A 17,131-nucleotide genomic window follows, 5' to 3' on the forward strand; every position below is an offset into this window, starting at 1 on the left:
CAGATTGTCCTGTTTGACAGGTGTTGGCTTCCATTAAATAAACGGTGTATTATGATTTAGTTTCCCTCTAAAACTTATATTATGTCTATGTAAGAAACGACTGCCCTGCATTCTTTTATCATACACTAACACGGTTAATGGATATTAATTGAATGCCATTCATCACAGTGAGAACACGCAAACCTTGAACTTCATAGTCGTAAGCTTTGGCTTTGAGGGAGTTAATTTAACCCATTCTGAACGGGCACCCATTTTGGTGTTAGCATCATGTTATGCTTTAGCTATTTAAAAATAGCAGATCTACAAGCTCATATCGCGCCACCGAGTGGCGCGATACGAGCTTGTAGGTCTGCTATTTTTGAAAAATCGAAGAGCGACTGACATTTTTAGAATCTGATCTCAGGTCAGAATGGGTTCATCAGACCAGTGTGTGTCCGGCGGAAACCTCGTATGAATCTGATCTCAGGTCAGAATGGGTTAAGACACGCAAAATACAGCCCTCAATGTCTTAGATCAGTCTAAGAAATCTTTGAGGAAAAGATTATATTACAAAACGCTCTTCCAGCCGTCTCCGCGTATCTTTCTACGCGCTCACGCGCAGCAGAGCAGTTAGCTAGTACATGGGTTCTAGTACATTGGTTCTAGTACATTGGTTCTAGTACATGGGTTCTAGTACATTGGTTCTAGTACATGGGTTCTAGTACATTGGTTCTAGTACATTGGTTGCTAGTACATGGGTTCTAGTACATGGGTTCTAGTACATGGGTTCTAGTACATTGGTTCTAGTACATGGGTTCTAGTACATGGGTTCTAGTACATGGGTTCTAGTACATGGGTTCTAGTACATTGGTTCTAGTACATTGGTTCTAGTACATGGGTTCTAGTACATGGGTTCTAGTACATTGGTTCTAGTACATTGGTTCTAGTACATGGGTTCTAGTACATGGGTTCTAGTACATGGGTTCTAGTACATGGGTTCTAGTACATTGGTTCTAGTACATTGGTTCTAGTACATTGGTTCTAGTACATTGGTTCTAGTACATTGGTTCTAGTACATGGGTTCTAGTACATGGGTTCTAGTACATTGGTTCTAGTACATTGGTTCTAGTACATGGGTTCTAGTACATTGGTTCTAGTACATGGGTTCTAGTACATTGGTTCTAGTACATTGGTTCTAGTACATGGGTTCTAGTACATTGGTTCTAGTACATGGGTTCCCAAAGTGAGGTCCGTGGACCCCTTGGGTACTTTTTCTTTTTTTAAGATATATTTTTGCGGCTTACGCCTTTTATTGGGTTTTTTTAAGGGACAGACAGTAGGCTGACAGGAAACGGGAGAGAGATGGGGGGGGGGAGACATGCAGTAAAGGCTGTGTCGGGCTCGGGAGTCGAACCCGCGGCACACTGCGACTGGATTACCAGTCGGGTGCCCAGACGGTTACGCCACCGCCTGGGCCAAACACCCTTGGGGTACTTGAGGGAGTTCCAAGGGGTACCTAGCTCAATTAGAGATAGTTAGGAAACCAAATGGACCCTTATGGGTCTGTAACTCAGAGTGTACAAATGGAACCAAATGGACCCGTATTTGGTTCCATTTGTACACTCTCTGAGTTAAATTAACAGTGGTTTTACAATATAAATTGGGGTACCAGAGATAGAAATGCCATTAAATCGGGGTCCGTAGCATAATGCGTGTGAAACTGGGGGTCCATGAAATTACCGGTATTATGTTTTGGAATCACTGCTAGAGCCGTAAAAATCCTCCCTTTTATCGGGGTCACTGGCATATGTTTTCAAATGGGGGGGGGGGGGGGGTGTCCGTGGGGGGGTCCGTGGCCTAATAAATGTTGATTTGGGGGTCCTTGACGTTCGGGAAGTTTGGGAACCACTGAGCTTAGTAGATGCCCAGCTTGTCCCAGAAGTCGCAGATATGGTCCCTGGTGCCCACCTGGGAGTGCGAGCGCACCGTCAGGTTCATGACCAACCAGCTGCTGGTGTCGGAGTAGCGCGGCCAGGCCGGAACCCGCTGCTGCCTGCAGAAGGCCGTCTGCTGGACGCGCGACGAGGGGTCGCCTGCGTGGGCGAACGCGCCCCAGAAGCACAGCATGCGGTTGGACAGCAGCTTCTCGGGCTGCGACAGCGAGAAGTTGGCCACGGAGGCGCTGTTGAACAGGAAGGGCAGCTCGGCGCCGTGGCAGGCGTGCTGGTAGCAGAAGGTGAGGCCCGACCAGACGCGGTGGTCCGACGCCACGTGGTCGAACACGTACATCCACACCGCGCTGCCGATGGCGTGGCCCGCGCGCGCCGCCTTGCGGGACGGACACAGGAAGACGTAGTCTGTGACGATCTGGGGGAAGAGTAGAGGGTTGTACAGCAGACACTCAATATGAGACCCTCGGTCCCGGGATGCTGGGATGGTCTTTTAGATCAGTCCCAGGGACATTTTCAGTCCCACTTCAACCAGTCATATTTTGCCATTTTTACAAATTGCAGCATTTAACTCCCATTTGATTTGATATGGTTATAATGTGGTTATATGCATGTAGAAAACAGAAGAAGAAATTATTATTATAACTAAAGCTATAGCAAAATAAACTAGAATAAAACACAGTGTGGTAGTACAGTAGTGGATGCAGAGGTCGTTGTTTTATTGCATCCCTTGACTATAAACTGCGTTTTGGGATGCAAAATGCACCCTATTTTAACCCATTCTGTACGGGCACCCATTTTGGTGTTAGCATGTCGTGCTTTAGCTATTGAAAAATAGCAGATCTACAAGCTCATATCGCGCCACCGAGTGGCGCGATACGAGCTTGTAGGTCTGCTATTTTTTGAAAAATCGAAGAACGACTGACATTTTTAGAATCTGATCTCAGGTCAGAATGGGTTAATCAGACCAGTGTGTGTCCAGTGGAAACCTCGTGTGAATCTGATCTCAGGTCAGAATGGGTTAATCTCTGAATTAGTTTACCTGAGCCAGCATGTCCCTGCGGTCAGCATCCACGTACATGGGCAGGTATTTGTGCAGGACGCGGAGGGCGTGTTGTTTGAAGATGGCCGTCGTGTACACGGTGCACTCCACTGCCGACACGGGTTTGGTGAAGACGCCGTACACAAAGATCACGCCTTCCTCCGAGGTCGTGCCTGAAAGCGATAAGAATTGTTAACCATGATAGATTATTAAGCGAAAACACCCAACCTTTTTTCTGGTGACTGATCGTGTCCTTCCAAAACGTACTGTATGGGGGCCATGCTTTTTCATTTAGCGTTCTCGTAGCCTCGGAAACCCAGACGTTTTAATTTCCCTTGTAGGAAGGGGCGGGGCAGCTAAAATGAATATCAAATATCTAAATACTGAATCAAGCAACTTACAAACTGTCTGCGGTGTTCACATAAGCCTGAGTAGACGATACAATGACCAAAAGTTTTTTTTTAAAGTGAAATGTCCCTTTAAAGGCTTAACCACTTGAACTCTACCGTCATTGAAAGTAAATGGCAGATCTACAAGCTCACAACGAAACAAGCTTGGAATTCTTCGCCGACGATATTTGGTGTAGAGTGTGACACGTGCGTGTGTGCGTATGTCGCTCTGGATTAACCCATTCTGACCTGAGATCAGATTCACACGAGGTTTCCACTGGACACACACTGGTCTGATTAACCCATTCTGACCTGAGATCAGATTCTAAAAATGTCAGTCGTTCTTCGATTTTTTCAAAAATAGCAGACCTACAAGCTCGTATCGCGCCACTCGGTGGCGCGATATGAGCTTGTAGATCTGCTATTTTTCAATAGCTAAAGCATAACATGATGCCAACACCAAAATGGGTGCCCGGTCAGATTGGGTTAAGAGCGTCTGTTGAATTGTAAATTGTGCGTGCGTGCCATACCAAGGAGTACAGACTTCTCTTTCTGCCAGTGGCCCTTCTGGAAGGCAGTGACAGCCTGCTCTTTAATCAGCTCTCCATCGATGTACGGCCCCCACGTCTCAAAGATCTCCAGGAACCGGAATGGGTTTATGATCTTGGAACCTGAGAGACAGGGGAGGAGGGAGGGGGGGGGGGGGGGATGTGAGACGAGTCTTTGGAATCAGTTTATTACTTAGAACTGTATGTAATGTATAGAAATGTATAGACCAGTGGTTTTCAACCAGTGGTCCTTGAGGGGGTCCCCATGCGGCTAAATGTTGGAGAGTTGGTAACCAAATGGACCCTTATTAGATCTTTAACTCTTGAGAGTGTAAAATGAAACTAAATGGACCCTTACGGGTTCCAGACCCACAGGAACGCATCCAGGGTGCCGGCCTGATTCTTTATTGGTTAATTTAGGTTTACAACCACCTTAACAAAATTCAAAGATAATAAATACTTGCCTACCTACTACAGTAGGTAGGCATGTCATGCCACCTTGTGTCAGAAAATCCCAAATGATCCCTTTAGTTTCCAGTGGTCCGTGAAAGAATTGCATGTTGCAATGTTGTAATTTACTTGAAAAGGGAGTTTGAATCTCAAGAAGGGGAAGTGTACCCAGCCTGGTTCAGTCATCATTATTAGGAAATATTATATTGCATGTGTGTGTGCTCGACGCTCTTACAATCAGTTAATATAACTATCATTTACCTGGGGACCCCGTGGAACTCCCTCAAGGACCCCTGGGGGTCCCCGGACCCCACTAGTGTTTTAGGTTTCTATAGGCAGGGGGTGGTGTGGTGTGGTGTCTTACTTGACTTTATCTGGGCAGCGAGGACAGCCTGCGGACTCAGAGACAGCAGGCAGACGATGTCACTCACGGTGCAGTTGGCCTGTTTGGCAAAACCCCGACCGAGCTTCAGGGCATCGTGCCTAAAGACACACAAACACACTGTATCTACCAAGCTTCAGGGCATCATGCCTAAAGACACACAAACACACCGTATCTACCAAGCTTCAGGGCATCATGCCTAAAGACACACAAACACACCGTATCTACCAAGCTTCAGGGCATCATGCCTAAAGACACACAAACACAGCGTATCTACCAAGCTTCAGGGCATCATGCCTAAAGACACACAAACACACCGTATCTACCAAGCTTCAGGGCATCATGCCTAAAGACACACAAACACACCGTATCTACCAAGCTTCAGGGCATCATGCCTAAAGACACACAAACACACCGTATCTACCAAGCTTCAGGGCATCATGCCTAAAGACACACAAACACACCGTATCTACCGAGCTTCAGGGCATCATGCCTAAAGACACACAAACACACCGTATCTACCAAGCTTCAGGGCATCATGCCTAAAGACACACAAACACAGCGTATCTACCAAGCTTCAGGGCATCATGCCTAAAGACACACAAACACACCGTATCTACCAAGCTTCAGGGCATCATGCCTAAAGACACACAAACACACCGTATCTACCGAGCTTCAGGACATCATGCCTAAAGACACACAAACACACTGTATCTACCAAGCTTCAGGGCATCATGCCTAAAGACACACAAACACAGCGTATCTACCAAGCTTCAGGACATCATGCCTAAAGACACACAAACACACCGTATCTACCAAGCTTCAGGGCATCATGCCTAAAGACACACAAACACACCGTATCTACCAAGCTTCAGGGCATCATGCCTAAAGACACACAAACACACCGTATCTACCAACTAAAGACACACAAACACACCGTATCTACCAAGCTTCAGGGCATCATGCCTAAAGACACACAAACACACCGTATCTACCAACTAAAGACACACAAACACACCGTATCTACCAACTAAAGACACACAAACACACCGTATCTACCGAGCTTCAGGGCATCATGCCTAAAGACACACAAACACACCGTATCTACCGAGCTTCAGGGCATCATGCCTAAAGACACACAAACACACCGTATCTACCAAGCTTCAGGGCATCATGCCTAAAGACACACAAACACACCGTATCTACCAAGCTTCAGGGCATCATGCCTAAAGACACACAAACACACCGTATCTACCAAGCTTCAGGGCATCATGCCTAAAGACACACAAACACACAAACACACTGTATCTACCAAGCTTCAGGGCATCATGCCTAAAGACACACAAACACACCGTATCTACCAACTAAAGACACACAAACACACCGTATCTACCAAGCTTCAGGGCATCATGCCTAAAGACACACAAACACACCGTATCTACCAACTAAAGACACACAAACACACCGTATCTACCAACTAAAGACACACAAACACACCGTATCTACCAACTAAAGACACACAAACACACCGTATCTACCAACTAAAGACACACAAACACACCGTATCTACCAACTAAAGACACACAAACACACCGTATCTACCAAGCTTCAGGGCATCATGCCTAAAGACACACAAACACACCGTATCTACCAAGCTTCAGGGCATCATGCCTAAAGACACACAAACACACCGTATCTACCAACTAAAGACACACAAACACACCGTATCTACCAACTAAAGACACACAAACACACCGTATCTACCAACTAAAGACACACAAACACACCGTATCTACCAACTAAAGACACACAAACACACCGTATCTACCAAGCTTCAGGGCATCATGCCTAAAGACACACAAACACACCGTATCTACCAAGCTTCAGGGCATCATGCCTAAAGACACACAAACACACCGTATCTACCAAGCTTCAGGGCATCATGCCTAAAGACACACAAACACACCGTATCTATCAACTAAAGACACACAAACACACCGTATCTACCAACTAAAGACACACAAACACACCGTATCTACCAAGCTTCAGGGCATCATGCCTAAAGACACACAAACACACCGTATCTACCAACTAAAGACACACAAACACACCGTATCTACCAAGCTTCAGGGCATCATGCCTAAAGACACACAAACACACCGTATCTACCAAGCTTCAGGGCATTGTGCCTAAAGACACACAAACACACCGTATCTACCAAGCTTCAGGGCATCATGCCTAAAGACACACAAACACACCGTATCTACCGAGCTTCAGGGCATCATGCCTAAAGACACACAAACACACCGTATCTACCAAGCTTCAGGGCATCATGCCTAAAGACACACAAACACACCGTATCTACCAAGCTTCAGGGCATCATGCCTAAAGACACACAAACACACAAACACACTGTATCTACCAAGCTTCAGGGCATCATGCCTAAAGACACACAAACACACCGTATCTACCAACTAAAGACACACAAACACACCGTATCTACCAAGCTTCAGGGCATCATGCCTAAAGACACACAAACACACCGTATCTACCAACTAAAGACACACAAACACACCGTATCTACCAACTAAAGACACACAAACACACCGTATCTACCGAGCTTCAGGGCATCATGCCTAAAGACACACAAACACACCGTATCTACCAAGCTTCAGGGCATCATGCCTAAAGACACACAAACACACCGTATCTACCAAGCTTCAGGGCATCATGCCTAAAGACACACAAACACAACGTATCTACCAAGCTTCAGGGCATCATGCCTAAAGACACACAAACACACAAACACACTGTATCTACCAAGCTTCAGGGCATCATGCCTAAAGACACACAAACACACCGTATCTACCAACTAAAGACACACAAACACACCGTATCTACCAAGCTTCAGGGCATCATGCCTAAAGACACACAAACACACCGTATCTACCAACTAAAGACACACAAACACACCGTATCTACCAAGCTTCAGGGCATCATGCCTAAAGACACACAAACACACCGTATCTACCAACTAAAGACACACAAACACACCGTATCTACCAAGCTTCAGGGCATCATGCCTAAAGACACACAAACACACCGTATCTACCAACTAAAGACACACAAACACACCGTATCTACCAACTAAAGACTCACAAACACACCGTATCTACCAACTAAAGACACACAAACACACCGTATCTACCAACTAAAGACACACAAACACACCGTATCTACCAAGCTTCAGGGCATCATGCCTAAAGACACACAAACACACCGTATCTATCAACTAAAGACACACAAACACACCGTATCTACCAACTAAAGACACACAAACACACCGTATCTACCAAGCTTCAGGGCATCATGCCTAAAGACACACAAACACACCGTATCTACCAAGCTTCAGGGCATCATGCCTAAAGACACACAAACACACCGTATCTATCAACTAAAGACACACAAACACACCGTATCTACCAACTAAAGACACACAAACACACCGTATCTACCAAGCTTCAGGGCATCATGCCTAAAGACACACAAACACACCGTATCTACCAACTAAAGACACACAAACACACCGTATCTACCAACTAAAGACACACAAACACACCGTATCTACCAAGCTTCAGGGCATCATGCCTAAAGACACACAAACACACCGTATCTACCAAGCTTCAGGGCATTGTGCCTAAAGACACACAAACACACCGTATCTACCAAGCTTCAGGGCATCATGCCTAAAGACACACAAACACACCGTATCTACCAAGCTTCAGGGCATCATGCCTAAAGACACACAAACACACCGTATCTACCGAGCTTCAGGGCATCATGCCTAAAGACACACAAACACACCGTATCTACCAAGCTTCAGGGCATCATGCCTAAAGACACACAAACACACCGTATCTACCAACTAAAGACACACAAACACACCGTATCTACCAAGCTTCAGGGCATCATGCCTAAAGACACACAAACACACCGTATCTACCAAGCTTCAGGGCATCATGCCTAAGCAACAAAAGACACACAAACACACCGTACCTCTGGTCAGCTCCAAGTCTAACTAATCTGTAGTCTAAGCCTATAATATGAAGACTGAACACTGTTGCACGGCTTGAATACAAATATCATATGTGCATTTCTCAAACATTTAGATGTTACCTTTTCAGCAATCCTAATTAATTAGTTAATTTCCTCCCAATTCATGTCATATAATAATTGACGTCTCCAGACGTCCTGAGAATTAAGTGCAATTGAAAGAATGTTTTTTGAATGGGTTCAGGCTAATATGATAATAAACTGTACCTACAGTAACTACATATACCAGCTACGATTAAGTAGAAAGGACAATATTAAGAAACATTCTAGGGGCCTTCACCGGTGCCCGACCTTGAGATTAAGAAACCCCTTAACCAGTTGATAAGAAGTGTGTTCCTCACCTGGTCTTGAGAGGAATGGAGAAAGGAAGGCTCTGGAAGATGGCTTGTTTAAACAGAGGTTTGCTGCTCTGGATCATTAAATGGAGGCTCACAGACTGGGCCCCGGCACTCTCCCCAAATATCGTTACCTGGGAGAAAATATTATAAAATAAAAAAACAAGGAACAATTTGTTTTCCAGACTTACATCCAATTCAATCAGCGACGGAATAAAGATATAAGGGGTGCAGTACTTAGTTTAGACAGTATTCGATTTAGACTAGTCATTGGTTAGACCAGTCATTGGTTAGACTAGTCATTGGTTAGACCAGTCATTAGTCCTGGTTTAGACTATAGTCATTGGTTAGACCAGTCATTAGTTCTACAACTACAATCTTCTGATGGAAATAAATATCAAATGTGACACAATAGTCATTGTGTCTTTTGAAGGTAAAGTGACGGTTACAGCTTCCTGTGTGTACAGTAAGGCCATAGGATGCTAGTAAATTAGATACAGTGATATGGTATACGAAATGGGTTTTCTTCGACGCGTGGCTGGCATCTCCCTTAGAGATAGGGTGAGAAGTTCAGTCACACTAGAGAGACTTAGGAGTAGAGTTGCTGGTTCTTCGAAAGGAGCCAGTTTAGGTGGTTCGGGCATCTGGTTAGGATGCCTCTCGGGCGTCTCCCTAGGGAGGTCGTCGAGGCACGCCCCACTGGGAGGAGACCCCGGGGCAGACCAAGGTGCAGTTGGAGGAAACACATCAACTCACTGGCCTTGGAACGTCTCGGGATCCCCCCAGGAGGAAATCACTAATGTTGCTCTGGAGAGGGAAGTCTGGGAGCTCTCTGGTGGAGCTGTTGCCCCCGCGACCCGACTATGGATAAGCGGTTGAAGATGAATGGATGATATGGAATACGTCTGGCTTTACGTCTGGCATAAAAATAAATCTGCAGGAATTGCTGCTTTGCTATAGTGTCGATCTTCAGTCTTGTATTCTAAACTATTGTAAACATCCCCACCTGCATAACTCATTGGTAATAAAGTAGACAGTACGCAAACAACACACTTGACTTGACCACATTCACATGACAGCCATTCTTCTCTCATGTCGTGGAGAAAAATGGCCTCTATAGAGATTTCTAAAGTTGTATAATTAACAGCAGCACTGCATAAACACTGCCAGTGATTACAGTATCCCAGCAAGCACGCTCAAGACCTGGACCAATCAGTGACGTCTCGATTGGGGCCAGATCAAGTCAAACCAAGACCAGTCAGATCTGGCCCAGAATATCACCTGATTTCATATCATAAGATCTGGCCCAGAATAAACTACATTATTTAAACTGGTGAAGACGTCCTGGAAATGACGTAAAGATCATCCCCATAATGGGCTGTGATCTGGCCTAGTGCTGGACGTCATCGGAGTCACTGGAGGACGTCGTCATAACGTTATCATGACGTCATTTGGCTTGCTGGGACGTGTATTGCTGTAGTAAGAGGGAGTGTGTGTGTGTGTGTGTGTGTGTGTGTGTGTGTGTGTGTGTGTGTGTGTGTGTGTGCGTGTGTGCGTGTGCGTGTGCGTGTGCGTGTGTGTGTGTGTGCATGTGCGTGTGCGTGTGTGTGTGTGTGTGTGTGTGTGCGTGCGTGCGATTACCTTGCTGGGGTCACCTCCAAACATTGCAATGTTCCGTTGGACCCAAAGGAGAGCTGCTTGCTGGTCCAATATCCCATAATTCCCTGCAGCCGAGGTTTTGGGATCCTTTCCCGAGACGAGGAAACCGAATGCACCTTTAATCATAATACATACGTGTCGTTTACATGATGAGTGAGTGAAGCACGAGGTGGACATTAGTCATGTTTGAACGCGTGATATTATATTGTTAACGTGTCTTTGTCTTTGTCTTTGTCCTTGGCGTGTCCTTTGGGAGCCGTTCCATCGCATGACATTGGGGACATGCATGCTCAGGTATTTGTCATAGAACAATGATCACATTCTAGCTGCAGCACATACTGTACATGAGCGCGCACGCACACACACACACACACACACACACACACACACACACACACACACACACACACACACACACACACACACACACACACGCACACAATCTATTTCTGGAAGTCAGACTCTACAAAACAACAATTTAATAATAGTGTATTTGTGGAGACATTTGGCCTGCACAAGTATAGTAATGCCAGTAAACGCACGCACGCGCACACACACACCCACGCACACACACACACACACCCACGCACACACACACACACACACGCACACACACACAATGACATACATCATGAGCATCACTGATGACTTCCACGAGACCCCTGTTAGGCGCTCGAGTCGCACACCCAGTCCTGTCCCACAGCGGCATAGCCAAGCCCCCCTTCTCCTCCTCCAACTCCTCCTCTCCCCCCCCTCCTCCTCCTCCTCTCCCCCTCCTCCTCCTTCCCCTCCTCCTCCTTCCCCTCCTCCCCCTCCTCCTCCCCCTCCTCCTCCTCCTCTCCCCCCCCCCTCCTCCTTCCCCTCCTCCCCCTCCTCCTCCCCCTCCTCCTCCTCCTCTCCCCCCTCCTCCTTCCCCTCCTCCCCCTCCTCCTCCTTCCCCTCCTCCTCCTCCTCCTCCCCCTCCTCCTCCTCCTCTCCCCCCTCCTCCTCCTCCTCCTCCCCCTCCTCCTCCTCCTCTCCTCCCCTCCTCTCCCCCTCCTCCTCTCCCCCTCATCCTCCTCCTCTCCCCCTCCTCCTCCTCCTCCTCCTCCTCTCCTCCCCCTCCTCCTCCCCCTCCTCCTCCTCCTCTCCCCCTCCTCCTCCTTCCCCTCCTCCCCCTCCTCCTCCTTCCCCTCCTCCCCCTCCTCCTCCCCCTTCTCCTCCTCCAACTCCTCCTCTCCCCCTCCTCCTCCTCCTCTCCCCCTCCTCCTCCTCCTCCTCCCCCTCCCCCTCCTCCTCCTCCTCTCCCCCTCCTCCTCCTCCTCCTCTCCCCCTCCTCCTCCTCCTCCTCCCCCTCCTCCTCCCCCTCCTCCTCCTCCTCTCCCCCTCCTCCTCCTTCCCCTCCTCCCCCTCCTCCTCCTTCCCCTCCTCCCCCTCCTCCTCCTCCTCTCCCCCTCCTCCTCCTTCCCCACCTCCCCCTCCTCCTCCTCCTCTCCCCCTCCTTCCCCTCCTCCCCCCCCTCCTCCTCCCCTCCTCCTCCTCCTTCCCCTCCTCCTCCTTCCCCTCCCCCTCCTCCTCCTCCTCTCCCCCTCCTCCTCCCCCTCCTCCTCCTCCTCCTCTCCCCCTCCTCCTCCTTCCCCTCCCCCTCCTCCTCCTCCCCCTCCTCCTCCTCCTCTCCCCCTCCTCCTCCTCCTCTCCCCCTCCTCCTTCCCCTCCTCCCCCCCCTCCTCCTCCCCCTCCTCCCCCTCCTCCTCCTCCTTCCCCTCCTCCTCCTTCCCCTCCCCCTCCTCCTCCTCCTCTCCCCCTCCTCCTCCCCCTCCTCCTCCTCCTCCTCTCCCCTCCTCCTCCTTCCCCTCCTCCTCCTCTCCCCCTCCTCCTCCTCCTCCTCTCCCCCTCCTCCTTCCCCTCCTCCCCCTCCTCCTCCTCCTCTCCCCCTCCCCCTCCTCCTCCTCCTCCTCCTCCTCCTCCTTCCCCCCCTCCTCCTCCTCCTCTCCCCCTCCTCCTCCTCCTCTCCCCTCCTCCTCCACTCATTACACTACAGCCCCGTCTGGCGAAACGACAGACACAATGACAGTCTTCTTAAACCCATTCGGGACGGGAACCCCTTTTGGTGTTTTAACCATCATGTTATACTTTAGCTATTGAAAAATAGCAGATCTACAAGCTCATAGCAATCGTGAAAATGTGACGCAAATCTTTGAATATATATATTCTTCCACAGCTTAAGTTTTTAACTCAAATCTTTATTGCTTCTGGGGGGAGGGAGGGGTCCCAGGAACAAGATATTTTCAGATGGGGGTCCGCGGCCAAATACAGATAATTCTGGGGGTCCTTGACATGACAAAGGTTGAGCACCGCTGACAAAGAAACATGAGGTTTTTCAGAAAACATTTAGAAGCCTTTTTAAAAACGAAAATGGGCCTCAGGTGGAAATGGGTCATGTTCTCACCCAGACGATACTCCATGCTCACGATCAGGGTGTGGGTGAAGTTGCTGATGAAGCGCCCGTCGTACAGCGGCTTGGAGGCCGTGCCCACGATGAAGTCTCCCCCGTGGATCCACACCATCACGGGCAGCGGCCTCAGCAGCGGGGCGCTGAAGTTCACGTCCAGGGGCACGAAGATGTTGAGATACAGACAGTCCTCGCTCACCTTTCAGGGAACAACGACCACACACATGAGGCTGAGAGCAGAGCACGCCACGACCACACACATGAGGCTGAGAGCAGAGCACGCCACGACCACACACATGAGGCTGAGAGCAGAGCACGCCACGACGACACACATGAGGCTGAGAGCAGAGCACGCCACGACGACACACATGAGGCTGAGAGCAGAGCACGCCACGACGACACACATGAGGCTGAGAGCAGAGCACGCTACGACGACACACATGAGGCTGAGAGCAGAGCACGCCACGACCACACACATGAGGCTGAGAGCAGAGCACGCCACGACGACACACATGAGGCTGAGAGCAGAGCACGCCACGACGACACACATGAGGCTGAGAGCAGAGCACGCTACGACGACACACATGAGGCTGAGAGCAGAGCACGCCACGACCACACACATGAGGCTGAGAGCAGAGCACGCCACGACGACACACATGAGGCTGAGAGCAGAGCACGCCACGACGACACACATGAGGCTGAGAGCAGAGCACGCCACGACGACACACATGAGGCTGAGAGCAGAGCACGCCACGACGACACACATGAGGCTGAGAGCAGAGCACGCCACGACGACACACATGAGGCTGAGAGCACGCCACGACCACACACATGAGGCTGAGAGCAGAGCACGCCACGACGACACACATGAGGCTGAGAGCAGAGCACGCCACGACCACACACATGAGGCTGAGAGCAGAGCACGCTACGACGACACATGAGGCTGAGAGCACGCCACGCGTCGTTTGTTTTTTCAACTCGGAACAACTTAAGGACTCCGGTGTAAATAAATGACTCAGCCTGAGGCTGATTCCACCAATGCCTTCTAACAATTTGTACTTCTCACGCTTTCTCCAGAAAGATGTTCAAAAATAAAATAGAAGATTTACAAGCGTGGCACAACGATGTTGTTGAAATGTCTTTATTGGGAATAGTCCCCTGACATGAACCATCTCGTTATCTAGAGATACAATACATACCAAAATACAATACATACCACAAGTAAGACGCGCAAACGCGGGAAGCGAACGCAGCTCGTAAATTGCAATAACAACAATTAGTGTGTGTGTGTGTGTGTGTGTGTGTGCTACAGCTGCGCCCTCTGGTGGCGGGTGGGTGGTGTCACAGCGGGACAGACAGACACACGGACACACAGACATGATCTGCAGGGTCTCATAGTTAGTGCTCATTGCGTTCGCAATCACTGCGTTCGCAAAAACACAAGAACATAGAATAGACAAACAGGACAAATCAGACAAAGAAAAAACAGGGGGGGGGGGGGGAGCTTATCTGCTATTTTTGAATAGCCAATGCTAAAGAAGAAACAGCCCTCTTCAAATGCAGTGAAAATGTTTAACAGGGAAACAGCAACGTTTCGGCCTATACGGCCTTCATTAGGCTATCTTTATGCATATTACATAAAGACATGAAAGGGGGCGGGACCGTGACGCTCTATAGGCCGAAGTGTTGCTGGGCGGCGGTGGCTCAGCGGTAGAGTGACCGGATGGAAACCTCAAGGTTCTCAGTTCGAACCCTGTTAGGGTCAAAGTGTCCTTGAGCAAAGACTCTGAACCCCAAATTGCTCCTGATGTGCAGGTTGGTGCCTCGCATGGTTTCCTCCGGCATCGGTGTGTGAATGGGTGAATGTAATGCACAATCTATGTAAAGGTGTGTGAATGTGTGTGTGAATGGGTGAATGTAATGCACAATCTATGTAAAGGTGTGTGAATGGGTGAATGTAATGCACAATCTATATGTAAAGGTGTGTGAATGGGTGTGTGTGAATGGGTGAATGTAATGCACAATCCTTGGATAAAGGCGCTATATAAATGCACCATTTACCATTTTAAACATTTTCACTGCATTTGAAGACAGTGTGCGGGTGTTTCTTCTGTTTCGTGATGTCGGGCACTTGGTTGTCACTCTCCTCTACGCACTGTCGCTGTAGGTGTACAGAACCATTGCTTTCTATTGAATAGCCAATGCAAAACAATCTAAAATGACACAGATGCTTTCCTGGTTTCATAATGGGAATAAAAGTACAAACATTTTGTTTCTTGGTGTGTGTGTGTGTGTGTGTGTGTGTGTGTGTGTGTGTGTGTGTGTGTGTGTGTGTGTGTGTGTGTGTGTGTGTGTGTGTGTGTGTGTGCGTGCGCTGTGTGTGTGTGTGTGTGTGTGTGTGTGTGTTGTCTCCAGGTAATGCTATCATAGCATAATAACCTAACCTAATCAATGAGTTGGTGTGTGAATGTGGTAACTGGGAAGTGAGGACGCTGGCGTCGTCTGTTCGCCACTTCACCTCCAAATGTATGAATGAATGAACCTTTGTAAGTATAGGCTTTGAGTATAGGCACAAAAATGCAATTCATATTAATCTTCATTTGTATATATCACCTCTTTACATGCACTACACATAGGCTAAAGTAAACAACAGAGTTAATTGAACAAGCAATATCATAATGTGATTAAATTGTTGCAACGAGCAAAAGGAATAGCAGAAGTACAGAACACACTTTACCTGTATAGAATGCTTTAAAATAAAAATATATATAATACAAATATATATAATAATAATAATAATAATAAGAGTAATAAGAGTAATAATAATAACATGAAGATATGTTGTATGACAGTGTCAGTGAGTGACCATTCACGTGTCCTTCCCATCCTTACCTTCTGAGGGCACTCATCGGAGATGGGCCCGCTGCAGCCCTGCATGCACGCTGCTCTGGGGAAGGTGGCGTCGTACACCCCGGGCCACGAGCTGAGCGGCCGGGGGGGCTTCCAGCGGTACGCTCCCACGGGAGGATCCGCGTAAGGTATCCCGTAGAATATATACGACTTCTCGTCAACTAGACCCCTCATCAAGCCGTCCTTGGTCATGACTATTGGAGCGGGATCGGCAGGCATCCGATTTGGGTCTGACTCTGACTTCTCCCCCCCGTTATGATACTGATAATGATCCTTAGTTGAAAAGTTGACCTCCGTTGGGTCATTGCCCTGTTCTTTGGAGAACGACATGATGTCCCGATCGATCACCAGCGGCTCGCCTCTGGCCAGGAACCCGCCCGGGGAGATGATGCTCCTGAGGAGGCCGACAGGGTCGATCTCCTCCGGGGAGATGATGCTCCTGAGGAGGCCGACAGGGTCGATCTCCTCCGGGGAGATGATGCTCCTGAGGAGGCCGACAGGGTCGATCTCCTCCTCGTCATTTAATGTCATCTCTCCAAAAGCCAGCATCGCCTGCACCACCAGGAGCAAACACAGACAACTCTCCATGTTAAGATCCTTGTAGTATACTGTATGTCCTCGGGGGTAGTATTATATTATCCGACCATTCTTTTCTTTTGAAAATGTATATCCCAGCGGTCGAGAGAGAAATCTGCCGTCTATCTCTGAGCCTGAATCCGGCCAGCTCCTCTCGTCTCCTCAGCCGTGGGAGTGGGACGTTACTTGTGACACCAATTTAGCCAAATTGGACGAAGACAAACCCGTCCAGTGTGCCATGTGATCTGCCTGCTGGCCTGAGACCCGTCCAGCGGCCGCCTGGGCCCTGTGACTCGGGTCCCCTAATGGAAGACAAACCGTCTGTCCTTTGCTTAATGAAATGATGAAGGCTGTCTCTCTATACACAT

General features: G+C 48.5%; 1 protein-coding gene across 1 annotated transcript; it reads right to left on the reverse strand.

Annotated features, from left to right (window-relative positions):
- Nucleotides 1-1,893: 1,893 nt before the first annotated feature.
- Nucleotides 1,894-16,775, reverse strand: LOC310853165 (crystal protein; the record flags this gene model as incomplete). The annotated part of the gene is made up of 8 exons (XM_083757404.1): nucleotides 1,894-2,346; nucleotides 2,971-3,143; nucleotides 3,890-4,030; nucleotides 4,722-4,840; nucleotides 9,194-9,321; nucleotides 10,829-10,962; nucleotides 13,275-13,476; nucleotides 16,170-16,775. The coding sequence occupies 8 exons, from the start codon at nucleotides 16,773-16,775 to the stop codon at nucleotides 1,894-1,896; spliced, it is 1,956 nt and encodes a 651-aa protein (XP_083613530.1).
- Between the last annotated feature and the right edge of the window lie 356 nt (nucleotides 16,776-17,131).

This window comes from Protomyctophum parallelum (assembly GCF_964188405.1).
Source record: "Protomyctophum parallelum genome assembly, chromosome: 22".
NCBI classification, from domain to species: Eukaryota; Metazoa; Chordata; class Actinopteri; order Myctophiformes; family Myctophidae; genus Protomyctophum; species Protomyctophum parallelum.